Genomic DNA, 26,019 nt, shown 5'->3' with positions numbered 1-26,019 from the left:
TTTCTCCGATACCCTAACGACGGCCTCGTGGACAATTCATTCAATTGGCGCCGGTGAGACGCGGAACCAGGTAAGATGACGTCTTACTTTGTCATCGACGCGTTGGCTAGCCTGAGCTCGGACATGGCGAGAGGGACGAAGAGAGGATGCGCTAGAGCCAGTAAGAACAGTTTCCGAGAGTTAACAGTTTTTGTGGGAAAGCGCTTCGAGCAGATGCACCCTCGAGTTGGCCCGAGTCGTTCCGAGTTCTCCACAGTTCCCCGGACCGGCGGTTCCTTATCTCATTTGACAGGTTCCAGTCGAGACCTTTGTGAGTAACATCTCTTTTTACTGTTACAACCGGACGCCACTGCTACCTATCTCACTATGGCCGCTAATCTCGATTATAAAAATCGTTAAAAAACCCGAAGGCCCATTAAATGTGTACATTTTGAGGTTATAAATCTCTTTATAAGCATATGTGGGGCCCGAAATGCGCGTAGGCAATGCTAGTGATACTTATTTAATACATTCTGGGATCAACTGAGGTGGACATAACCTCTATTTGCTGTAGCCTGCGGCAAAGCGCCGACAAGTCTTCAAGATTAATGTGATTTTCGCACGGTTGTAACTATACAGTAGAGTAGATTTTAAAAATGGCTTTCAGAACTAACAGAATCTCAGTTAACGTCAATTTCCATTGAAGTTGATTTCGGAGTAAACCAACGCAAACCTTTCACGTTGTGCTTTTTTCCTCTATGCTTTTCCTATTTGAAGAATTAGCTTTAAAACATTGTAGAGCATTGAATAATTATTCAGTATCTTAACCTTTAATTCCAAATTCTATTCTTGCTCAGCAAGCCAAGAGTTAGACGTAGTAAATGACAGCCGATGGATGGGAGACTGATTCAATTTTTGCGAAGAATTGCAATCGTTATTTATGTCAAGAAATGAAGTAGGAGACCTTTTGCACCTTACTACGTAAGTTACTCTCGTTCGCAGTCGTGACAATGAAACAATATACGATATTTTGAGAAACGAGTCATGTTCAATATCGCATCCTTCGTCAGAACCAACTACGAATCTCTTACTGACCTACCCTGTCCAGCTTCGCCACTCGCTCACAGATGGCGCGCGTTACCCGACTCGTTCGGTAATGCGAAATTCAAAGTGCGAATTAGAACCTTAGGAACAAGCGAATAAGATGATGGAATTACGTACGTAGATTCCACTCATGGAGGGGAGGTTAGAAAACGTCACTGGTCAGGAAAGGGCAGAGTACAGGTGGAAAAAGATTTCACGCTTAGCATGAGGTTCGAGCCATTAGAATTTCTAATGACCTCTAAGACGCGTTGTCATTCCTTGCGAACGGGGTACGCAACCGCTTTCGGTTCCATTTCTCTCCAGGCAGTGGCTTCCATTTTATCGTATCGAGTGGAGGGTCTAGGTGGGATAATTGGGTTCATGGTCGAAGGGCGGGCCCTTAGGAGGGCGCGGCAAGACCGCGGGTAATTCTTCTCGAGAGCAGCACGTGACCGCTCTTTAAGTCCACGTGCTCGACGTGCGACGATAGCGCTCGTATCGCACGAGTAGCCGTGACCTTTGGGCGCACCCGGGGCCGTGGCATTAGCCGGCGCGCGTTTCTCTAGAAGCTCTACCTAAAGTCCCGATTCACAGTCACACCTAGAGGGGAAACGCCCGACCCGCCTCGCGACCGACCTCCTCATTCACGAGAAGGCAGCGGCGTGGAAATTACTCGGGGCAATTTAACTCATCCCAAAGTGGGGAAACTGTCGCGAGAAATTCTCAAGTATCGTCCCACGTAGCTCCGGGTAGAATACGGGGATCGCGAGATAGAGGTTGCACAGCTGATTCTTGCGTGTCACGCGCCTCGCCTGACGCGCGACACGCGATGATAACGCGGAGAGAGCGAGCGGGCTTAATCGGTCGAGATTCCCCGAGTTGGACAAAAATTCCATTGGGGCTCTCGCGAGGGGCAGCGGAAGGGGGAGCTGCAATTATAGAATAATACGGACGGACCTATCTACAGGAGGAGGGGATGTCGATGGCCTGTGGTGTCACGCTTCTCTCACGATCTGGCTCCCAATTAAGGGGATAACGCTCTTGCTACAGACTGCGGCTGAGATTAAAGAGAGAGAGAGAGAGAGCCGAAGAGATTATCGGGACCGAATGAGACTCGGATAAGGCCTCCTTCTTTCTTTTTTGCCTTTGGGTTGGTTCCCCTTTAAGCTAGGGTTTTGCAGTATTGTTAGCGAGTATTATAGCGTTTTTTGACTTTCATTTCTGTATAGACCTTAATATGTTACTGTTGTTTCGTTTTTCGGCCTTGGGTGAAGTACCTTTTGACCCACAGTTTCGCTATGTTAGATACTTTGTTTAAGCAAATGTTGTCACATTTAACGCAGTTTATTCATGAGACTCACGTTTCCCACAGATCACAATGGCCATAAGGCCTCATTGAATGACACGCAAGCCGAGTCGATAACGCAAAGAGGATCCCTTGAAAAGTATATCAATTTATGCCGGGGAAGACGAAGGGGTGAAATTCTGAATCAATTGGGAACGCGGATTGGGACTGAAAGTGGAAAACTGAAAGAGCGTCGCGCCATGGACGATAAGGAGAACGGGTCGGTTGGTATCGCGCGACCTCATCGACACGTGGTTCCACCTCGGCCGACCGGTCGGCGATCGGTTTCCGCGATCTTCGATCGCGCGGAGTACCTAGAAGCGCCTCGCCCGCGTGCGCATGCGCGCTCGCTCTTCCACCGCCTCGTCGGGCGCACCGCGTGGCCGGTAGAAAGAGAGGAGGGAAATGGCCGGTCGAGAAAAATAGAATCGTACGATATTCCGGCACCGGCGAGGGGCGTCACGCCGCAAGGACGTGCTCCGCCGAGAGACCGGCGAGCGCGTTACATATTCGCCCGGTGTCACTGGAAAAGTTCAGTCGGCCGCAAGCTCCCGCGCCGAGAAGTTGGCCGTTACGTCACGGTTCGCGCGCCTAGAGCGAGAAAGAGAGAGAGAAAGAACCCGGTTCTTGAGGTGAGTCGCGAATGCAGAGCTTTTAGAAAAGGAGGAGACGCGTAGTGTCGTGTTTGAGGTTAGACGGAGACGCATCTTCTCTCTAAAGCTTTCCGGATGTTCTTACCCCGCAAGGGTGGAATATTAAAAAAAAAAAAACAAAGGGAGAGAATGGGAGATGTACGAGGAGAGATATCTCTAGGTGAAGTTTTCTCGTGCGGTGCTGGATATTCGCCTCGTCGCTTACATTTTCCTGGATGAAAAGAGTCGCACTTCGGGAAACATTCAGAGACGGGAGATATCTCTGTTTAACCTCCTCTGGTCACTTGAACGCGTGACGCATGGGAGACAAGGTGCGTTTCCAGAGAGATTTTATTTTCGACTCGTTCTGAGTCTTCCAAAACTTCGTCGCACTGCAATGTGGCTTGTTGACAAGTATCGTGACAAATGAACGAACAACTGAAACGGATTGACGAGAAATTGTATTATTTGTACGTGATTTTATTTTATCCCTTTTGAATTTGCCTCGTATCGGGCGCTAAATTTTTTTATCAGTTATCAGACATGGCAATTTGGAAGTGCACCGTGATTGGTCCGCGAAAAAAAAAATCTCCGGGGTAGTACACCTTGTCTACTTTTCGTCATGCGTGAATGAGTACATAGACTATATCAATTATGATGCAGAAGAGACATTGTGTGCTCTCATGGAAATGTTTCTTTTTTTTTTCCTTCGTTTGCGTTTGTACGTTTTCTTTTATTTCGTCTCCTTTATAACTTGGTGGCTTGGCACTGTATTTCCATCGATTGGGTAGCGAACCTGGGTACGTATTGGAAGTGTACCATTGGCATGTCCTAGACCATACATCTTGGCTCCGTTGTATCATTATAGCAAAATCCTCTATTTCTATATGCTTTGTGGGGACGGACCCGTTTTTATCGACTGGCCGGGGTTGACGGGTTCGTGTCCGGCGAGAGGGGTGTGCCCTGGAACGGTCTCGCGTGATTGCGTGCCTTGAACAAATTAATCGTTGCATATGTATGCTTAACTGTCCGCGTGTACGTGCGCGCAAAAGTGAAAGGAAATTGATTTTCAGCCGACAGCGTTGATTCTCGGCATTTCCGTGTCGAGCCTTCGTCCTTTGGTACGTCGAAAAACGGATGGATACTCGTCTCGATCGACTTAACGAGTTTCTTTAATAACGTCGTGCACTTCGTTGTTGTTTTTTTTCCTCTCTCTCGTTTCTTCGTTATTAAGTATTTATACCAAGGGATTGCGAATCCTCGTTCAGGTGACGAGTTTTTCCAGCTCGACCGTACCTGAACTTTGGAAGAATCTTCTTCTCCCGCCGTCGGTTTAAGAACGTGGGTTAATTTTACGCACCTAGGAAGCCTCTCTTTAATTAACGATTGCGTCATGCCTTAACTTCTCTCGAAGCAACGGAACATTTGCGGAATAGTAAAATCACCCCGCGGTCGTAAAAGTGACGACAAGGATGTGCAAAAAATGTTGTCGTGGATGGTAAGAGTTATTAAAGAGGTAAACCTTTTTGGTTAAAGCGCGTCACTCCAAAAGTATGGATGTTAAAGTGATGTCAATGTCGCGTCTGAGGGGTCTCCTTTATCAAACTTCTCCCGGAACTGGGTGTACCGAATAGTTTGAAACTTTTCCCATGTGAATATGGAAACTCCGAGGAAGGTCTTGACATCATGTTTTGACATTTCATTACAATCATGGTCAAATTTCAAACGATTCGGTATACCCAGTTCGCAGGAGTGTCTTATAAACGATTGTCTCCGCAGATGCCAGTTTGATATAGCCTTAAGGTCTTCTTAGATATTTCGTGTCTTAATAACGGCAAGCATAGCAGGAAGAATCAATGAAATTGCCGAATGTTGGACGCCATATTCAATTTTTTTTCTTTTTTTTTCTTTTGATTGGTCAGTTCTTACAGACGTTTAAAAGGTCGCCGTTACACGAGGTATTTGTGGAGACCTTAAAAATCTTCAAATAACTAATCAAATTGCCGGATGTAAAACGCCATTGTAAAATACATATGCGGTTGACAAATTCCACAAGCTTGGAATTTTTGGTTATGCAAAATATTATGTATGCGCGACTGCGCCTTGTTTATTGTAGGCTATTCATATCGTCAACTTTTAATTTGCACGCTTATCGCGTAGCTTCTACCTCTCTTTGCTTATCGAGGTTCGTTCTTGGATCTGTGTATTGGACGTTACGTTTAACATTACACTTATGCTTACTTTATGCAAGGAATGTGTTGCATTACTTGCAATCTCTTGGTAGATGCCAAGAAATATTGATAACCTGTCCAGGGAGGAATATGTTACAAAATGTATACATAAATATGCATAATGTGCAGTAATGCAATGAACTATATGGAAAATATGTGACCGACTTTGTGGAATACCGGTTAAGAACTACTGGCTTAACGCAGTTAAGCAGAACAATTTCTGCGGCCCTTAAGATGCGCTCCAGGGATCTTCTTACCGACCGAGCAAAGGTCGGCGGATTCACGTCCGGGGTGGGGGGCGAACTCGCACCGTTGCTAATTGACCATGCAATCGGTACTTATACACATATGCAGGCGTAAGAAAAATTAATTCCTCCATTACTCCATACTTAAACGGAAAGGACAAGTGGATTAATTATTCCATACATAAGTGCCCCAAACGACCAAGCCAATTGCCCCACATAAAAGCGAATTAACGTATTAACACGGTATAGGACGATTGGGTGAATTTTCTGCGTAGGGAAACATGGCGACGAGACATTTTACCCGGTTACCCGCATACATCTTCACGGGTCTATTTAAACGTGGCTTACCTCACGAAATCCTCGAGTGATTTCAATGATTTATTCGTTTACTTGTTTGTTGAATCTCCAGGAGGAGAAATATCTCGATGTGATACGCGCGAGATGCGAAGCGACTTCTGATCGTAACTGATCTCCATTCTAAATATTTTCTTATAATTAATTCGTATTAATTAACTTCGCCCGAGTTACCTACTTCTCTCGATTTTTTTTTTTTTCTTTCCACTAAACCTATTAGTACGTCCGCATAATTATTCAAGTATCCAGCGGCTCGTCTAACGCGCTGCTACAACTTATCGTTCGTTGTGGTCGTTATCTCTTATGCAAGCGTTTCTTGCGATTTTTCTCCGACTATTTTGCCGTATCTTTTTTTTTTTTCAATATGTTCGCGCGTCATTACTCGCGGCCGGATGTAGTGCAGAAACACAATTGGCTTATCACGAGGGCGCGCCGATACGGCCTTAAAGGTTGAGAGAAATAGGAGGAGGTGTAGCGAAAATGCGCTCAGCGATCCGGTCGAGCACATTTCATGTACTCGAGACGTCCGCCAATAATGAATTAAACGTTAATTACCATCGGTATGCCGACGTTTACTGTAATGATTTCTTCCCGTCGTTTGACGAACACTTTCACGGGCAAATACCGGGACCGGTGAAAGCACGTGAAAGTGTTCACACTAACTTCCTTGCTCGGGCCTTTCGAAGCGACACGCTCGGTTAAACTGTCCAACATTGACTTAAATCGATTAAATTGACTCGCAGTTCCATGTGTACACGCGTCGTACATTTCTCCGCCAGAAGGGAAAAGTAGGAAATAAAAGTCACTGTAAAAGAACGCCGGGATTTTATTTTTGATGAAAGTGGAAGCCTGTTTTGCATTTTCGTTTGAGAGATTTCTTGGATCTAACATTTCCCTTTTGTTCGCCTCGAGTGGCGCTGCTGTGGCGATTTTTATGCACCTAGAAGCGTTTTATTACTGAAAAAAAAGAGAGAAACACCTTCTATTTCCGGCTTAATTTTATGTTCTAATGTTGAAACCTACTCCCCAGGAACACCTGAGACATGTCGGCAAAGGCAATTCGCGAGGCGACCGGCAAGGACCTCATCGTCAGGAAGCTGAAGAAGGGAACTAGACTTGCGAAGTGCAGATTCGTCAGCGTAAAGGACGACACCGACTGGGCCGAGGCTGTTGAGGAAAATCCATGGCTGTTGACCGAACGACTGGTTGTCAAGCCCGATCAGCTTATCAAACGACGTGGCAAGCTTGGTCTCATCCACGTAAACGCCGACCTGAAGGACGTTAAGAAATGGATTGCAGATCGCATGAACAAGGAGCAGAAGGTCAGCAAGGCCACCGGCAAGCTGAAGAACTTCATCGTCGAGCCCTTCGTGCCCCATCAGCAGGACGAGGAGGCTTATGTCTGCATTTATTCTCACCGAAAGGCGGATACTATCCTCTTCCATCATGAAGGTGGAGTCGATGTAGGGGACGTCGACGCAAAAGCTCTTAAGCTTGACGTTCCTGTTGGCTCCAATACTCTGCCAGACCGGAAGGTCATCGAAGAGAAACTTCTGCCTAATGTGCCTGAGGAGAAGAGAGAGTGGGTTTATTTGGAGACCTAGTATAGTTGATGTAGACTACAAGGTTCACACTTTCTAGCGTATAATAATCTTTTCGCTATCTTTAATTTAGAATGGTAGCTGAATTCATCGAAGCGTTGTACAAACTGTACGTTGATTTGTACTTTACCTACCTGGAGATCAATCCGTTGGTTGTCACCGATGATAGCATTTACATGCTGGACTTGGCAGCGAAGCTTGACACCACTGCTGATTTCATCTGCAGGCCTGATTGGGGTAATATCGACTATCCTCCACCCTTTGGACGGGATGCTTATCCAGAAGAAGCGTATATCGCCGATTTGGATGCCAAGTCTGGGGCCAGTTTAAAACTGACTATTCTCAACCCGAAGGGCAGAATCTGGACCATGGTTGCTGGTGGTGGTAAGAGTTATAACTAAATGAGTAGATTGCTTTTATTTAATTTCCTTATTGTACGTTTGAGTAGACATAAAGTATACTCTGTTTCAATAGGTGCATCGGTCATCTACTCCGATACCATTTGTGACCTGGGAAGTGCATCGGAACTAGCTAACTACGGAGAGTACTCAGGTGCACCTAGCGAACAGCAGACCTATGAATATGCCAAAACAATTCTGAGTCTTATGACTAAGGAGAAACATCCCGATGGGAAAGTCCTTATCATCGGAGGTGGCATAGCAAACTTTACTAATGTCGCATCGACATTCAAGGGTATCGTTAAGGCACTTCAGGAATTTCAGCCAAAACTAGTCGAGCACGATGCCAAGATATTTGTTAGACGAGCAGGACCTAATTACCAGGAAGGTCTCCGGTTAGTATCTTATGAAATGACATACAGTTTTAGAGGAAATTACTCACTTGTCAATATCTCGTTAACATACATTAAATTGAGACGTATTTGATTTCAGCATAATTCGTGAAGTGGGCAGACGTCTCGGTGTCCCAGTCCATGTCTTCGGTCCTGAGACCCACATGACTGCGATCTGTTCAATGGCTTTGGGAAAGAAACCCATACCTGACCCGGAGGCCCAGGAGTTCTCCACGGCTAATTTTCTTTTGCCTTCTGGACAAGATGTGAGGACTACCGCTCCCTCTGAGGATAAAAGAGAAACCAGAGAAAAGGAGACCAGAGCGTGCGACACCAACGAAGTTGACGCTGGGCAGAGCTCCGAACTCTTTGGCAAAACGACCAGAGCGATCATCTGGGGAATGCAGACCAGAGCTGTACAGAGCATGCTGGACTTCGATTTTGTCTGTCGAAGGACAGAGCCTTCGGTGGCAGCCATGGTTTATCCCTTCACCGGAGACCATAAGCAGAAGTTCTATTGGGGCCACAAAGAGGTGGGTACCTCTCCATGCTTCGAACCACCAAAACTGTTCCATCGCTACCTTCTGATCGTTTTAATACACAGCTGCACTTTTTTTCTTATAATACTGTTGTACTGTTATTTCATTTTCTAGGTTCTGATTCCCGTTTACAAGCAAATGAAGGACGCGATGGCGAAGCACCCAGATGCAGACGTCATGGTGACGTTCGCCTCCCTGCGCTCGGCCTACGAGAGCACCGTCGAGACCCTGCAATTCCCTCAAATCAGGACCATAGCCATAATCGCCGAGGGTATCCCCGAGAATATGACAAGAAAGCTGATCCTTTTCGCCCACCATAAGAACGTTACCATCATCGGACCGGCCACAGTCGGTGGGGTTAAACCAGGGTGTTTTAAAATCGGCAACACCGGCGGCATGATGGACAATATTCTTCACAGCAAGTTGTATCGTCCTGGAAGGTACTTCATCTAGAAACCTGTTCTATGCCACACCTTCGAGTCACTCAAAGTCAACGTCATTAATGCATAATGTCTTTTAATTCCAGCGTCGCCTACGTGTCCCGATCAGGAGGGATGTCGAACGAACTTAACAACATAATTTCTAAGGCTTCAAACGGAGTCCTGGAAGGAGTGGCCATCGGTGGAGATCGTTATCCTGGGACGACCTTCATGGATCACATAATGCGCTACCAGAATAACCCGGAGGCCAAACTGATCGTTCTTTTGGGTGAGGTCGGTGGCGTGGAGGAGTACGAGGTCTGTGAGGCCTTGAAGTCGAAGAAGATTACGAAGCCCTTGGTGGCATGGTGTATCGGAACCTGTGCCAGTATGTTTACCTCGGAGGTCCAGTTTGGCCACGCTGGTTCCATAGCCCAGAGTAATCTGGAAACAGCATCCGCTAAGAACGCTGCTCTGAAGGAAGCTGGTGCTTACGTGCCAGAGAGCTTCGACAGCCTTGGAGATCTCATCCAGTCCGTTTACCAGGGACTGGTAAAGAATGGTACCATTGTCCCTGCTCCGGAACTCCCGCCACCAACCGTTCCGATGGACTACAGCTGGGCTCGTGTATGTGTAAACTATAAAATGATAAATAAATATTCTAGATGTGTTCGGCAAGATGTATTGAGTCTTTATCAATGAATCAATGTCTTATTTAACTTTTGCAGGAATTGGGATTAATCCGTAAGCCAGCCTCCTTCATGACGTCGATATGCGACGAGCGTGGCCAAGAATTACTCTACGCTGGTATGCCAGTTACCGAGGTGCTGAAGTCGAACCTAGGCATCGGAGGCGTGGTGTCCCTTCTTTGGTTCCAACGGTGTTTGCCACCTACTTATTGTAAGTTCCTGGAGATGTCTCTGATGCTGACGGCCGATCACGGCCCAGCAGTGTCCGGTGCCCATAATACAATAGTGTGCGCAAGAGCTGGAAAGGATCTGGTCAGCTCCTTAGTCTCGGGTTTACTGACCATCGTAAGTCACAGTTTTTTACTTCTTAGCCAATCATTTTGGTGGTACTATACAAACTTGTTCTTTTCCTTGGTATCTCTAAGTCGTATATTGTTATCTGTCTAGGGCGACCGATTTGGCGGAGCACTCGATGGAGCAGCACGCATGTTCTCCGAGGCCTACGATGCCGGTCTACACCCCCAGGAGTTCGTCAACAACACCAGGAAGAAAGGTGAACTCATCATGGGCATCGGACATCGAGTCAAGTCTATTAACAACCCAGACATGAGGGTCAAACTGATCAAAGAATACGTCCTGGAGAATTTCCCAGCGAAACCACTAGTCGAATACGCTCTAGAGGTCGAGAAGATCACTACTGGGAAGAAGCCTAATCTGATCCTGAACGTGGACGGCGTTATCGCGTGTGCCTTCGTCGACATGCTCAGAAACAGTGGAGGCTTCACCAGGGAAGAGGCTCAGGAGTACATTGAGATCGGTGCAATCAACAGTCTCTTTGTACTCGGCAGGAGTATAGGCTTCATCGGTGAGTCAGCTTCTGGTTTCGAAATCACCTCCTATGTAGTTTTATATTTTTAGCAGTACCGATAAGATCATGCTACTTATCCAACTTATCCACCGCTTATATTCTTTCAGGTCATTATATGGATCAGAAGAGGTTGAAGCAGGGTCTCTACCGTCACCCCTGGGACGATATATCGTACGTTCTTCCAGAGCAGTACAACTGTTGAACTGGATGACAGTAGGCGAGCACTGGGGATGACTTCGACTGCTTAATCGGAGAAACCGAATGCAAGTAGTTGTGGCGCCAAGTGGTAGAAGAGTCCTCCAATGGAGATGCAGAGCTATTGTACCCCTGGAGCTCGTGGCCGAGATTCTAAAGAGGTTACGCCGGTCTCGGTTAAACATTCCACGCCGTTGCATTTCTCACCCCGAGGACAAGCGAGGAAAGGACTGCGTCCCTCGCGCGCCGTCCCCCGTCCCCACCATGACTCGTAGTCCTTAATAATTTCCTGTAAATAGGTATAAATTACACCGAGCGCCTCGTTTGCGGAGCACAAATCGTACCGGGTCGCAACCTAACCTCATCGCGATGGGGCGATCGCGCTATATTTAAGAATATCCAATGCGCGTACGCTGCACAAGGCGGGCCCTTTGAAAGCTGGGGATCATTTGCACTCGTGTAGGGCAGTACGTGTATAATATTTATGTACCGATTATCGCCTAAGTTTCTTTCGGATTAACGTTGCCAGCTTGGTCGTCCGCGAAATTATTTTGTTAATCGTAGGTCAAGTCAAAATGGTTGTTAAATGTATTCTCATTATGCGTATAAATAACGGATGTAAATGCTCGGGTTTATTGAGAAAGAATAAGAAACGATATAAGGAAAAAAAAAAAAAGAAGAAGAAATAAAGAAGAGTAACCGAGTTTCCTCCTTTAAGTCTTTGTTGTTCGCTGTGCGGCTCGCTTTCTCTTACACAAATTCGAAATTCTCGGATTATTAAGTAGTTTCAAGAATTGTAGCTATTGAACTCTAATTGATTTCCTATTTCGTTAATCGTATCCATGGTCTAGTTTCTCAACTCTCGGCGAATCCCATTTGCTGTGAAAAAGTTTTGCGCGTTTCGATGCCTCTAGCCGACGTTGCGAAACGTGGACAGTTTTTTTTCTTTTTTCTTTTTTCTTTGACAAAAGTGGCGGAGATCTTGAAAGATCTTGAGAAATTGCACCGAGCAGCGTCGAGTGTAGCGCGGGTATCTTCCGCTGTTTATCGACGAATAAACAGCGGAAGGACTTCCGGCAAGATGTCAACGTGACACCGGAACCCTTTGTCACAGATAGTTCGTTTTGTCTGCTTGTAAAATTGTCAAGTGATGCGGTGATCGGTGACAGGGAGTTCGGAAGTCATCGGCAAGGTCAGGTAGAGGAGAAAGAGATGGGTAGCGGTGGTTCCGCGCTGCAAAAGGACCGGAAAAAGCTAGACGGGTAAGAGGGACCGCGTCCCGCTAGATTAAGTCGCGTCACGAAGTCAGGTGTGTGTATATAGAAGAGAACCCTCATTATCTCGTGAAAGATATAAAATCGAGCTCCGGGCCTACCTTTCCATGCTTTGACCATTAACGCGTCCTTTTCGCAAAACAAAATGTGTTAATTACTCGTTTGGTACGCATCTGACTTCGTCGACCGCACGAGCGCCAATTGCACAAAGGAGTACTTTGCAGTTTCCGTTGTTGCGCAGCACAGAAGGGGCTTCCGGCAAGAGCTCCGCGCTTACCAACCATAGACGGGCCACCAACCCCTTCATCGTGTTCTTCCTGCGACTCTGCAAGAAGAAGCCGAAGAAGCCAGTTACCGAGCTCGCCAGGATTGCCGGTAAGATATGGACGCGGATGTCGATAGACCAAAGGAAGAAGTACATCGACATCGCAAACGAGGAAAAGAAGCGGCGGGAAGAAAGGAAGCGGAAACGGAAGTGTGCCTGTCCCAGATAGACCGACGTAATTTAAGTCGGCTAACGAGGTCGGTAATGTCTCGCCGAGCCGTTGCGTCCTTCGCGTGGATTCAATATGGCTGCCAACTGGAGAGCGAAGTTGTTACCGGCCGTATCTTTTATTACTGTCTGCTGGTCCTCGTCCACTGGTTAGCCGGTCTGCCACAAGCTTTACGATTTCCGTACTTACGAGTTTTATTTGTTAGTCCTTCCTATTTTATATCCGTGTACAATAAATATTGCCGTGCTCTCTTGTGACACTTTTTAAAGCAGTTCTGATTGGTTTCTCTCATCATCGACGTATGGACACGCCATGCTCTGTGTGATTCAATTACCTTCAGGTAATTAAACATCGATAACATTTTTAGGTTAAATAATTTAATTTGTCGGAATTCATAGGTCCAACATTTGGCTCACTACTTCCTATAAATAACGATAATCTCACCTAGGGTTGGGTAATTTCACGATTATCGAGGTTTTTGATGTATATTATCTAAATCAAATAGCTTACTGTAGAAAACGTAGAAAACATAGAAAACCAGAAGAAAACGTATCAAATATGGCGGACAAGACAGACGTAGACATGCGGTATTCGCTAGGTTATGAATATCCATCTTGTCGATTTGTTTCATTCCATAATTTATTTTTTGATCTTCTATCTTTACACATTTTGAAATAAACATTGGTTACGAATCTCACGACTTCAAATAGTCGTTATCAGCCGTTATAAAGAAACGTCACATACACATATAGGTTTTGTGTAGGTTTTATGTGTCCCTAGGAAACATTCATTATTTTTTTTATTCATTTCCGTACCTTATAAAAATTGTATATAAAGTATAACTCAACTCTCGAGAACCCACGTTGTAGTTTTGCCTGTATTATTTGCGGATAAAATAAATAAGGTATGTGAAGGGTAAAGTCAAAGAGCGCGCCACGAGTGTTCTTCCCTTACCATCAAAAGCGAGCAGTGTCGGTAAGCGTAGGTAAGCCACCACGGTCAATTGCCGCATGGTATTACCATCATGAGTACGTGAGCCGCCAACGGCGACTGGTAGATGGTACCGCCATCGTGAGTGCGCGAGCTCCTATAAGAAATTTGTTGTGCCGCCCTTGGAGGCAAAAAACGGTGAAAGCTAACGTACGAAACCAGAGGGCAGCACAGATTGCGATCGCACGATCCTGCCCGTGAGCAATCTCCCAACTCATCTCTGGCAATACTTGGCTAATGTCGAACATAGAATCAGTGGAAAATAAAGGCCTTTCGAAACAAAAGTTTCATTACTTTTTTAAAAATGTCAGATGAATCTACATCGAGCACCAAAACGTTTGCGGAGAAGCAAGCGGAGCGAATGAAGCGCCTTAGAGAACTTCACTCGAAGCGGGTAAGTTAAGAATTGAATGAATGGAGATATAACCTCTATACACCGTTTTGTATTAAATTATTTACTGTATTACTAGAATGAAGCTAGACAGCAAAATCACATGGAGGTTGTTGAGGAGGATAAGAGGAAGAAACTTCCATCAAATTGGGAATCACGTAAGCGACAAGCTGAATGGTTGATGAAAAACGAAGAGGCGAGGCAGTCGGCGGAGGAAAAGGGAGTAGATTACGAGAGGGAAAAATTGCTACATATCGATGCCATCGAGGCAGAGCGCTTGGCAAGGAAGAAGAGAAAGAAGAATCCAGATCCTGGCTTTGCAGACTATGAACAATCAACGATAAGGCAATATAATCGTCTTGTTAAAAACATGAAACCTAACATGGAAAGTTATGAAGAGGCTAAAGAAAAACTGGGTGGAGCATTTTATGGGGATAAAAACACTATTTTGCAAGGACTGCATGAAGACAAGAAAGATGCTATTGACAAAATGGTCGAAGATTTAGAGAAACAGTATGTAGAATAGCTTCCAAAGTAATACAACGAAATGGTTGTTTTGTGTTACATATTTTTATACTTTATACCTTATTTACAGAATTGCCAAACGAGAGAAGTACAGCAGAAGGAGAATGCACAATGATGATGCAGACATCGACTATATAAACGAACGCAATGCCAAGTTTAATCAAAAGTTGGAGCGGTTCTATGGAGAACATACTCGAGAGACAAAGCTCAACTTGGAGCGTGGCACGGCGATATAAACTATTAACTTGTTATCCTGTATTGATATAGGTACCTGCATAGGGATACTTTTGTCTGTGAAAGTATTCTTTATACTTACAATGGATGTGAATGTAACTATAATTAGATTATACAATATTTTTTGGGATATTGAAAAAGAATTGAGTATTCATAAATGACTGCACTTTGTCTTGGGATCAACCATCAATTGAAACTAGGGAGAATAATTAAAATCTTGTGATAATTTACCTGCAACGACGTTCGTGATGAATTTATTATTCATATTAATCTGTGAATACAAAAATTACTGGAATCTGAGCCGGTATAAAGTCATGTTGACTTCATTGAGGTTCAGGGCGAGGACATTCCAAAGGGTCGTTCCCGTCCATCGCCTTTCAAGTTTCATTTTATGCTAATGACGTAGATAAAAAAGAATTAAATTAATTACATCGTTCCATTGGTCACACATCTCCTTAATTGGTTATTCAGTTAATTCATCTTTTTCTTCTTTTTCGTTTTCTTTAATTAAATTATAATAATATGTATATGTACAAGTTCCTTGAAGTGTACTAATTCAGTTCACGTCATACCACCCAACTGTGCACCGTTCCTGGAGAAGATAAATTAATGCAATGATTTTTTTTTTCAAAGGTCATAATTTGTAGTAGTTACTTACGTCTAGGTGAAAAGTTGTGATGATGCGTGACCCGTATATGAATATCCTGTGTTTCACCTGGTAAAGATAATTAACGTTAAAATCTTAAAAATACGCTTGATAGAACTTGTAAAAATGAAAGGATGAGCGTCCGGAATTTAGGAGTCATATTTCAACATGATATAATTATTAAGATTAAGTATACATGAACATTATGAGATAAAAATAAAAATAACAAAGTATGACAAAAGGGATGATTTTTATTTAATTCTAATTAGATTCATTCTAGTATTCTAGTAAGATTCGTTTGATATTTTTGCAATGGATAAGTTTTACAAACCTTGGTTAGTACTAAGAAATATTTGTTATGGAATAACCATGCTGCTATTGATTCTATTTAGGGATTATTAATAATTACACATCACATTCATATCGAACATTGAAGCCTAAAATCGACTTACCTTTTTGAATGGGCGTTCGAGTCTCGTTAGTCATTGCTAATAGTTCAATTAAATTTCGTATTTCGTAATACTGGAATGTGAATAATTTATTCTTTAAAATATTTTCACAATTAATTAATCACCAAGTTAATCTTTGTAACTAACATACAGTGTCGTACAAATATATATGATTTAATCATGACACTTCTCTTCATATAGATTTAGAGAAAGCACTGTGAGGTAGGATACTAGAATAAGATTCGTCTTGACTTGCTTCGTCAACAATCGCTATAGGAGAGTCCACCTAAAACTTATCGTCTCAAAACTTAAGAACTTAACATACTCCGGCAAGTGTTAAAATTCACTCGCAGTCAATTAAGAGTTTAACCAGCATTCAAATTAGTCTCAAATACAACAGTAAGTGCACTTTAATGTTTGTTTACAGGTCTGCATGAAATACTCCAGATTCCATCATCCCTTCCGCTGTCTTGAAAACTGATCATCCCTCGGAGTCATTAGGGAGATTATTAAACACTGTTAAGAATACGTCACGCACAGCCATGCGATTAAGAGGGCAGCAAGGCTCAAGTTTGAACATCTGAGCAGCTTCAATTCTTTGAACAGGATCGGTTACCCTCGAAGAGGGGCGGTGCCCTTGATTGGCCTTCGGATAAGAAAAATCCAGATGTACCTGTGGTATGATGCTCCAATATCCTTGGCAGGTTGCACTGTTCACACGTATTCATCAATGGGTGATTATCGAAGGTGCAGAGTCTGCAGACCCAGGATGGTCCATCCCGGTCCTCCCTATCGACAGCATTTCCCATCGGAGGAGGATCCCAGACTGGTTGTCGACTGAGTTGTGGAGGTGGCATTGGAACGTAAGGTTGGCCCGTGTAAATGCCTTGGTAGAATTCCTCATTAGTCTCTCCAAGGGGTACTGAAGAAAAAAGGAACGGTACTTTACCCAAACACTGAATATTTAAGTAATTCTAATTTCTTTCATTTTCTCCTTAAAGGATAGTCACCTCTCGGGTCTGATCTCTGATCGACCTCGTCGGCGAGTCTGTCGCATTCAACTTGAAGCTGGTAGATTTCGCTCCGCAGCTTCCTCTTCAGTTCCTAAAATTTAAAAAAAAGCAACCACGCGCGAGCACGCATTTACTAAATAATCAATCACAGGAGTCTAAAATCACTCAAATTACCTGAGGGGGTATCGAAGAGTCGATCGGTCTCGCCAGGGATTGCACTTCCCTCTTCATGGCTTCGAGTCTCCCCTTTTCAGCTCTTAGCTCTTTCGCCAGTCGCTCCTTCCTCAACAATTGTTCCGCGACCAGCTGCCTTTGATGCTCTGCCACTGAAAATTTAAAATCCGCAATTTCAACATTTTTCATCATTATCTCCTCAGAAACAACGAATGTAAGATATCAAAATGCAAGGTGAGGAATCGTGAAAGGGGTGAAAAGATACATGGAACGTGAAGCATTCGGCAAACGAGTCTTGAGAACGTGAGAAAAGGTGAGTTCCAATTGGAAATTAAAACGAAACCGCGGGGACAAATATAGACGCAAGAGGTGAGAGTTACACGACGACCGGGCGAGCTGGATCCCCGAGACCGGTGCTGGGGTTGAAGTACCGAAACGGAAAGCTACAATGAGGTTCACAATGCTCGACAGGCTACCACGGTTACGACGTTCAGCTAGATCAAGCGAGGAACCTGGTCCCTCGACATCTATGTATAACCGGGCGTGGGTCAGGAATGCGTAAATATCGTTCTCTCTTGGAGTCCCATCGTGGGCGGCGTTTCGTTCCGCGCAGGTAAACCTGCTGGTCGAATTAGTACTAATTCAGGACGCGAGCAAGATTTACCCCCCTTCGAGGAAAATGCGTCGAACGAGAAGCGCGGCGTAACGACATAGGGATAAGACGAGTCGAATACATTATCAATTCGAGTCACTCGAATTCGAAAACACTACCAACTCGAGTTTGGATTCGGTGTCGCATCTATTAATTGGCGAACATCTCGCGCTCGTAATTTGCATTCGTTCGTGTCAATTACTCGTCATTACATCAAAAGTGACATGAGTCGACTCGAATACATGCTTGACTCGAGTTTAACGAGTTGTGATATTAGATTCGTATGCCTAGTATCCACAAGAGAAGTATGATAAAGAGAGATACAACGTCGTGTATCGAAGTCCGCTCCACTTTACAGGTCCAAGGTCTTCAGATTTTCACTGGCCTAACGCCGACAGCGCCCCTCCGGTGGAACTTTGTAACTTAAAAATGATCTGTTATCGCGACTGCTGGTTTTTATCACATTAAAGCCATCAAATTCCGTATAATATGCGTGGATTAACATTGCACGTCGCGTACCTTAATCATAAAATTAACACTTTCGCCTAGAATGTCGTGTGAGAGCTGTGGTACGTCGATAGGGTCATATGTAAACAACACGTGTCAGGCTCGTGGTCTGTAGATAGACTCATCGTGAACAATACGGTACGGCAACGAGGGGCTGTTGATTATGGCATGCGGCATCGAGACTTAAATTGTAGAGGAAGGGTTTAAAAGCGTTTTAGGTAATTTACATCGATAGAAAAGATTTCGGTCACGCGGTATCGCAAATAAATCCCTACATGCAAATTCTACATTTCCCGCATCGTTAGGTCAGCGCCCTGAATCCCGATTCTGGGGCCACTTTTTATAAAATCGACCACAGGCGTTACGTCTCCTTATCTTGTTACGTGATAGTACCGAATAACGGAGTGAAACCTCGAATCCCTGTTTCCAGCACTTTCTAACCCAGTTACCTTGGTTTAACGGCAGTTGAGCCAGCTCGGCGCTGATCTGGGCTTCCTGGTTCGACGTGGGCGAATTCGGGTTGGGCGGCTGAGAGGGTTGCGAAGGTGTCGTCGGGAGGCTGCTAGGAGGTGGGATTCCAGCCGAAGAGACCGAAGGAGTCGTCGGGGCGCTCATGGTCGTCGTCGGTCTCGGCAGCTGGCTAGGAGGACCCGCTGGTAGACCTGGTCGGGAAAGAATTACCATATTGACTGAAATTTAAGATAACATTTTCTAGGACGACCAACGGCATCCATCCAAAGGGATGGATGATTTTCGGATGAATGACTGATATACATGGACACAGAACTAGAGGGGGGAGTCTGGGCATGACCTGGTAACCTAGACACGGTGGGTGAAGTACCGGATCGCGGGTCTATCCACTTCTCACATTGAGAGTAAAATGAATAAAATAAACAACTATATTCTAACGCACATCATCGTTCTTTCATCGTTACTATTTCAGAATGGAAAATAATGTTGCTAAATCTCAAAAGGGACGAATTTTTCAAGTTACGCATGAAATGAAACTACAGGTACACCTTGCTTCCTTTTCATCGCCTTCCCAGCCGTTTCCTTGCAAGAACGTACCACACGGGAAATTAATCGTTTTTAGAGAACAAAATTGAAAATCTTCAATTTGTCACCTTTAAATTAGCACTTTGTTTGACGCCGTCATGTTCGACACTTGAACGTGCCAATATGGCCGACCACTCCCCCTCGGCTTGAACCCCGCGAGAAGATGCTTTGTCCCTTCTAGTTCTATGACCATGCTCATATACCTGGAGGTTTTTGGGGAGCGGCCTGAGCGGGCAGCGGCACGAGGCTGTTGGGCCTGACGGGGCCCAAGGGGGGCCTGATCCTCGCGGCCGCCACGCTGCCGACGTTCCCGGGGCCAATACTGATTTGCAGGCGACTTTGGAAGCCCCTGGGATCTAGAGAGGAGGTCGAGTAGGTCAGGCTGGAGCCCTGGGACCGGATGTCGATGGGCGGCTGCGGCTCCGAGGACGGCGGCCTCAGGGTCAGGCTGACGGAGGTGTAGCTGCGGGCCTGGTCCACCTGGGCCCCGCTTGGAGAACCACTGGCGGCCGCCTGGTGGGGGTCAGCGTAGTGGGGACGCGGCTCCACCTTCAGGTCGCTTCGTTTACAGGCCCCCGGGCCGGGGACCGTTCGGAAATCTGCTGGAAAATGGATACCCAGCTATTAACCTTATCGCCCCTTACCTCCCAGGCCAAAATCCCCTCGGCCTAGGTTTATCTACCCCGTTAAAAGCGTTCACAAAATGTCCATGCCTTTAGTACACGGTAATCAAATTATAAATCCGCCGTCTTACGGGCGAATTAGCGTACGCTTATTATAAATCTCTGAATAAGTGTACAATTTAGTAATGATTTAACATCGTGCCATGACCTAGGTAAATTAATACACTGGTATACTAAATATATAACGTATGTCTATAAAGTATATAGGTATAGAACGTTATGAAATCGGTAGACCGTGTCTGTACGAGCGTGTAATAATTTTTGTAAAATCACTGCACTTTTGGTTCTTATTCCCTTTTTTTTTTTTCTTTCAACGGTGCACTGCGTTGGATCGTGGTAAAAGGACATGCGCACACGTATACAAGTTGAGGTCGTACCGCGATTGCCGGCCGGACTGCAGGCGACGTTGACGTTGAGCTCGAAGCCGGCGTTGCCACACGTCGAGGTCGAGTCGGGACCGGTGAGGTCGTCGAAGAAGCCCCTTGCAGGGCAGGAGGCAGGCGCCGAGGAGGGCGCCAAGGTTAGGGGCACTCGAGGGTTGGCCGTAGGCAGGGGCGCCGCCGCGGGGCACCTTCGGGCTACACCTATGTCCAAGGACGCCGGTCGGTGGGGCCGGACTGAGGACATGCCGTGGTTCGCGCTCGGGCTCGGGGGTGGAGGCGGGGGCGGGAAGGCCCCCGGGGACGGTCTCGAGTCCTGGGTCGCTCGCAAGCTCCGTGCACATATCTCTCGGTCGTGGCTGTTCTGCAACACGGACCCGTCTGCGTGGAATGCATTTCGTCGGACGGCCTCCGAGGACACCATTTTTTAGGCCTACTGTACCCTGGTGGATACGATCTTCCTATAATGCATTGGCTACCCTATATCCGCAGGGAAGATACTCGTGTCCGTCACTACGCGCACTGTACATCCTGTACAGTGGCACGCGTTAATACCTTCTCGGTGGATATGGTGTGTCGTGTTCGCTACTGTACAGACTGTATACTCGACATGACATGTCTGTAAATATGCCACATAATGCGTTGGTTTTTTCCTGGGAAATATCAGACTACCTTACAAACTGTATACACACTGTACGGAGGTTAACATGAAATGTTTTCCTTGCGAATATGACTGTACACCCTGTACAACGCTGACCATGAGGTCCTTTTCTGTTTGGCGTTGCTAATGCATAATAGGAAGATATCCGTGTCCGCCACAGTACACAATATACACATTATACATGCGGTATACACTGTACAGGTGGTTGTGAATACCTTCTCCGTAGATATGGCGTCGCCAATGTACGACGGAAAGGCATTCACGTCCAGCAAAGTACACCCACCAACAACGATTTTCTACATCCACTGTATTGGCTTTCCTTTCTTTCCTCACACTTTTTTGTTAGTTTCTCCGGTGCACCGTCCCGGGAATCTCTACGGAATCATTCGGAAAGTATCTAATTCCGGGGTTAGACTCGCGTGCAGAGTTTCGGACGAATGGTCCACGACGCACACACACAGGACATGCAGGGGAGTTACGCGGAAGAAAATTGGGATTTATCTCGGGAAGGAGTCGCGATACGGGGAAATACCTTAGGACGAAACTCATAGGGCTCACTGTGGGGAACAACTTTTGTAAGAAACGTTTCACGATTTGAGGAATCGTTTACACGGCAGTCGGGTTTGGAGCGGACGTTCACCCACTAACATCAACGACAAGCCACAAGGCAAATTCATGTTAGGTCAAAACCAAATTCAGACGCCATGTTATGGGAGATGCATCATAAATCATGAAACCAGGGTCTGGGCGAGGTAAGAGTACCTGCGCTATGCACTGAGACACAACGTGGTCGGGCAGTGCAGGGAATTGTTGCTTCAACTCGTGGAAGAGCTGCATGATGGCGATGTTAGAGCAGTGGCACTCCCCCATCGTGGGCCCCCATCGTCGTGGCAGGGCCTACCTGTCGTGATCGTTTATTTATTGCCGATTACTCTCCCTCATCCGTCTCCGGGAACGTTAACACGACTCGTCCCTTTATCACGTGTTTGACGTGCCTGAGGTGTTCCAATTAATAATTCGCACCGAGACAGCGTAGCCTCTCGAATTAATCTCGCGCGACCGTAGTCCAGTATTTACAGTACAGATCTGTCTAACAAATCGAGTGCTTCTCTCCTAAAGCCTCTCCTCTAACAAACAAGAACTACCCCGGGTGAAAAATCCACTTTCCACGCGAAATGAATTGCCGTCATATTAAATGTCTCTCGCCAAAGAGATTCCATCGCTTCATCGATATTGATAATACAGGAATAATCGGCGTTGCGAGTCAAGTGCTGGTCATTCTATAACGAACTGGAATAATTTCCCGATGAAAAATCTATCTACAAAGTAGGCTTCGGACATTGAAAACGGTTACAGAAGTTACGTAATCTTCGGATAAAATGTTCCATTCAATTTGAACCTAGGGTTTCAATGAATTATTTATTAACGGTCAATAATATGTAAACAGTTTCTCTTAGCGTAGAAATTTCACGTCCACCCACCGATTTATCTCTCTTTTTTTTTCTCTCGCTCATTATCAGGGTAGAGTTCCGATAAGGATTTCAAGATAGGGAGAGCCGTTCTATGGAGCCCTCGAAAAAGGGTTTGGTGGAGCTGCCTTCCATCGGCAATTATTTCGGGGATTATTCGGCAGTTTACTCGGTTCCCTCAGTTTTCCCTGTTTCCCGGAAAGTATTCGCCTCCTCCGCGTCTCTAAACCCGGCTGTGACCCATTTTTCAGGAGGAAGCCCGCTACGTTCTACGCTCGTCCCGCCAAAGCCAAGACTAGGGTCGGGCACGGAGAGCGGAGGGAGCGAGACGGAGCGACGCGGGAGGGAATGCGCGCAAGGGAGAGGGAGAGGGGCCCCGAGTTGGCAGAGAGAACGGGATGTGCGGCTTTGGACGGACACCTGTGCCGCGTGCCACCTACGAGTGGCACATAATTAGCCGGCACTCGGCGAGCGCCACGCGCCAAGTACACACCGCCGGCCGGACTTGCTTCCACTTCCTCCTAAGACTCCTCAAAGGCTTTCCCGGTCCGCCTAGCCGAGCCAATTCGTTAAATTAACCCCGAAGTCCGAGTGATGCGCGGCCAAATTGCCCGTCGTTTGGCTTTAACGAGCCCCGGTGGCGCGCCTACGGAGAAAGTCGGACATTAGTCGGAAAGACTCGACGAGAAACTCCCACCCTCTTTCTGGTCCTTGAAAACATTCGTTTTCTCTGGCGAGGTTCGTGGACCATATAAAAATGGTGAGGATGAAAGAAGGGAGCGAGATTAAAGATATCCCGGAAGTTATTCCTAAGCAATTGTAGAAAATATGGAAGTTATAAGTTTGCATTATGCGGAAAGCCGCATAATAATAAAAATTGACTATTGAAAGTGGAGAATTTTTCAAAATGCCGTCCTATTTTTACCAATTTAACTGGCCAATTCCTGCAGCCGTACTTACGGTTAGGATCCGTTCTCATAGCGCGTTTTCGAATTTACGTTTGCTCGTGTAATGGCGCAATTATACGCGTTCACCGGCAAGCGAGCGATTTTTTGTTTTTATGAGCGAAATGCGCGTTTCTTTGCGAACGCAATATATCTGTGCCAATGCATGAACGCATATTCAAAAACCCGCTGGGTGAACAGGCCTTTACTGTTGAGGCATCCGTGAAGGCCTTTATACTTCATCTACCAAAAAAAATGTTTAATGCGCGTGTCCAATGGACTTGTCAAAAAAAGATTTCAGATACGGATGATTCCTCTCTTTCTAACCTCCTCTGCACACGCAGAGGACACGCGCGTTAAACATTCCCAGATTTAAAGATATTCCTCTCTTCTCCCAAAATTCCGTTCAGTTCCCTTCGACACATATCTCACATTTCAAAAGGGTATTCTCGTTGAGGGCCGTTCGTTATAAGGATCGTTTTTGTTCTTTCCTATTCGGGACTAAACGACCGGAGCCAGATCAGAGGCGTGCCTTCGGCGGCCATTCGGCCCACCTCGAGAATTCGACGGCGTATGGCGACGCTCCTGGACGCGTCTCGTCGACTTCCGGCCGATCGACGCATGAAAATAAAATAAAAGAATCGAGGAATCCACTGCTGGCGCGGATCCATGTCGGCGGAGCCGGCAGAGGCCGCGAATCGAACTCGCCTTTATATCAAACCCGTCCGCCATTGGCCACCTGGCGGCGGCGTCGCCGAACTATGGGAGTCCCCCATGCTTTCGCGAAAAACGGTCCCTCCCGGAAAGATAATGGGCGAACCGCTCGGATAGAACCGCAAAGTCGCCAGTTTCCTATGACGTGGAACGAAGATGTAGCAATTTCGAGATCTAAATTCCCCGGGCGATGCCAGGTTGCGCGTCACCGTCGACAGACGCGAGAAACCGAAGAGATCCCTGTTGAGATTTACCCCGTCGTTCTCGCAACGCCCGAAGACAATGTTTACTACTGGCTTACGACACAGCGCTTGACGCATATACCCGATGGTCCAACAATTTTCCCGTTATTCGTGACGTCTTTTATTCACCTCCGATAATAACCGTTATCTTTTTCCTTATCCTCGAAGAAGGGCGACGCGTCCTTCTCGGAAGTGCTCGGCGAGAGGCGAATGCCTGCCTTGACAAATTTACGTTTCCCGGACGCTTCAATTACCGCGGATTAGCTTGACGATGAGCGAGTCGGGGAAACGAGAGGCTTTCGCCTCGGCGAACAGGTCGAATAAAGTTACGACTCGCCGGCAACAGATATATATTCGTATTATGCCCGCGGATTTGTCGTCGGGGTGTGTATACACGTTCGCAGTATCCGCGTTTACGTCGATAAGCAAATAATTCAGTGCCTCTCACCCTGGTATTCTTCGCGTGTACTAACGCATCCAAGGAAGACAGAGACGTTCCCGCGCGCGAAATTCAAATCGACGTCACGTGGTACTATGTTGGTCGAAAGGTAACGATTGGTGTACCGATTTTCGCTATCAATGTCAAATATTTACCCTGCGTCGAGTTCTTATTTTTAGGTGCAACCGGAGGTAAACCTTAAACCCATATACGGAACCAATATGGCGCGCGATCATCGAACTTCGCAGTTCTTACTTTTCGGTGCGATCGGAGGTAAATCTCAATCCCATCTACGGGATCAATATGGCGCGTAATCTTCGAACCTCGGTCACGTGACACAGCGGACGTTCCGATTGGTTGGCCGGTTCCCACACCGTGGCGTCCCCTCTACATCCCGCGCGTTCCCAGGTGTACGGCCTTCCTCGAGCGAAAACACGAGACTCGCGAGATCAAAGTCTGCCCGGCTGAATGCGAGCCGTGGGGGCAAATCCGGGGTACAAATAACGGGCGAGATGGTGGACCCCTTGAATTTTTAGCTAGCCGTTCGATAGATAAGGGAAAGAGAGAGAGTAGGCGTAAACTCACCGGACGGCAACCATTGAAAGGTCCAGAGGTAAGAACGGACGGGCCGAGTGGTCGATCTTAGAGTCGAAGACAACGCTCCTCGGTCGCGGCAAGGACCACCTCAGGACGCTCCGCGCCCTTGCATTTCTTTAGGTCTCGATCAGTCCTTTAATCGGATCTCAGGCCTCGCGAATAACCCCGGAAAAACGACGAGGCGCGACTGGCCGCGACACTCCGCCGTCCGTCCTGCGGGAGCGCTGATCAGCTGTGCACTGGCCGCTCGCGGGTACTGCGCCTCGCGTCTTCGTAGTCGAATATTCCGCGGTCGGGGCGCGATCGCGAGGGGAGTCGCCCGGTCGGCCGCGTATAATCGTGGCATAAATTTCCCGAGACTCCCCTGGAGGCTCGGGAAGGATTTTCTCCGCGCCGAGGACGAGGCCGTGAGTTCCGATAAAAGAGGCTGGCTGCATTAGAGTAGTCAAGATGGCGGCCACGGGGTTCGGCTCGGCTGGTGGCTCCCTATTTATGAATGGACGACACGGCAACGG

General features: G+C 46.4%; 3 protein-coding genes across 14 annotated transcripts; 2 read left to right on the top strand and 1 right to left on the bottom strand.

Annotated features, from left to right (window-relative positions):
• The first annotated feature begins 169 nt into the window (after positions 1-169).
• LOC105694215 (ATP-citrate synthase) lies at positions 170-11,687 on the top strand. 3 transcript variants are annotated; one of them, XM_012414673.2, is made up of 10 exons: positions 170-310; positions 6,900-7,451; positions 7,544-7,854; positions 7,945-8,263; positions 8,361-8,793; positions 8,914-9,239; positions 9,326-9,845; positions 9,947-10,252; positions 10,355-10,772; positions 10,883-11,687. In XM_012414673.2, exons 2-10 carry the CDS (start codon positions 6,913-6,915, stop codon positions 10,975-10,977), a joined length of 3,267 nt encoding a protein of 1,088 aa, XP_012270096.1. In that variant the 5' UTR covers positions 170-310; positions 6,900-6,912; the 3' UTR covers positions 10,978-11,687. The 3 variants fall into 3 exon arrangements, with proteins under 3 accessions (XP_012270096.1, XP_012270095.1, XP_012270097.1); XM_012414672.2 differs by lacking the exon at positions 170-310 and adding an exon at positions 2,909-3,039; XM_012414674.2 differs by lacking the exon at positions 170-310 and adding an exon at positions 3,079-3,371.
• Positions 11,688-13,929: 2,242 nt separating this feature from the next.
• LOC105694243 (pre-mRNA-splicing factor Syf2) lies at positions 13,930-15,765 on the top strand. The gene is made up of 3 exons (XM_012414725.2): positions 13,930-14,122; positions 14,199-14,632; positions 14,715-15,765. Exons 1-3 carry the CDS (start codon positions 14,033-14,035, stop codon positions 14,878-14,880), a joined length of 690 nt encoding a protein of 229 aa, XP_012270148.1. The 5' UTR covers positions 13,930-14,032; the 3' UTR covers positions 14,881-15,765.
• Positions 15,105-25,920, bottom strand: LOC105694242 (uncharacterized protein C6orf132 homolog). 10 transcript variants are annotated; one of them, XM_012414718.2, is made up of 10 exons: positions 25,493-25,919; positions 21,862-22,000; positions 20,436-20,802; positions 19,579-19,977; positions 18,769-18,981; positions 17,161-17,312; positions 16,984-17,077; positions 16,647-16,895; positions 15,537-15,593; positions 15,105-15,470 (listed from the first exon to the last, which is right to left on the bottom strand). In XM_012414718.2, exons 2-10 carry the CDS (start codon positions 21,967-21,969, stop codon positions 15,445-15,447), a joined length of 1,665 nt encoding a protein of 554 aa, XP_012270141.1. In that variant the 5' UTR covers positions 21,970-22,000; positions 25,493-25,919; the 3' UTR covers positions 15,105-15,444. The 10 variants fall into 10 exon arrangements, with proteins under 10 accessions (XP_012270141.1, XP_023290007.1, XP_023290008.1 ...); XM_023434239.1 differs by having other exon boundaries at positions 21,862-21,996; XM_023434240.1 differs by having other exon boundaries at positions 19,579-19,974; positions 25,493-25,917.
• Between the last annotated feature and the right edge of the window lie 99 nt (positions 25,921-26,019).

The sequence above is a fragment of the Orussus abietinus genome, unplaced genomic scaffold (assembly GCF_000612105.2).
Source record: "Orussus abietinus isolate OABI.00-Male unplaced genomic scaffold, Oabi_2.0 scaffold6, whole genome shotgun sequence".
Lineage (NCBI taxonomy): Eukaryota > Metazoa > Arthropoda > Insecta > Hymenoptera > Orussidae > Orussus > Orussus abietinus.
The sequence above is the reverse complement of the archived record's forward strand: the minus strand, read 5'-3'. Positions and strand labels throughout refer to the sequence as shown.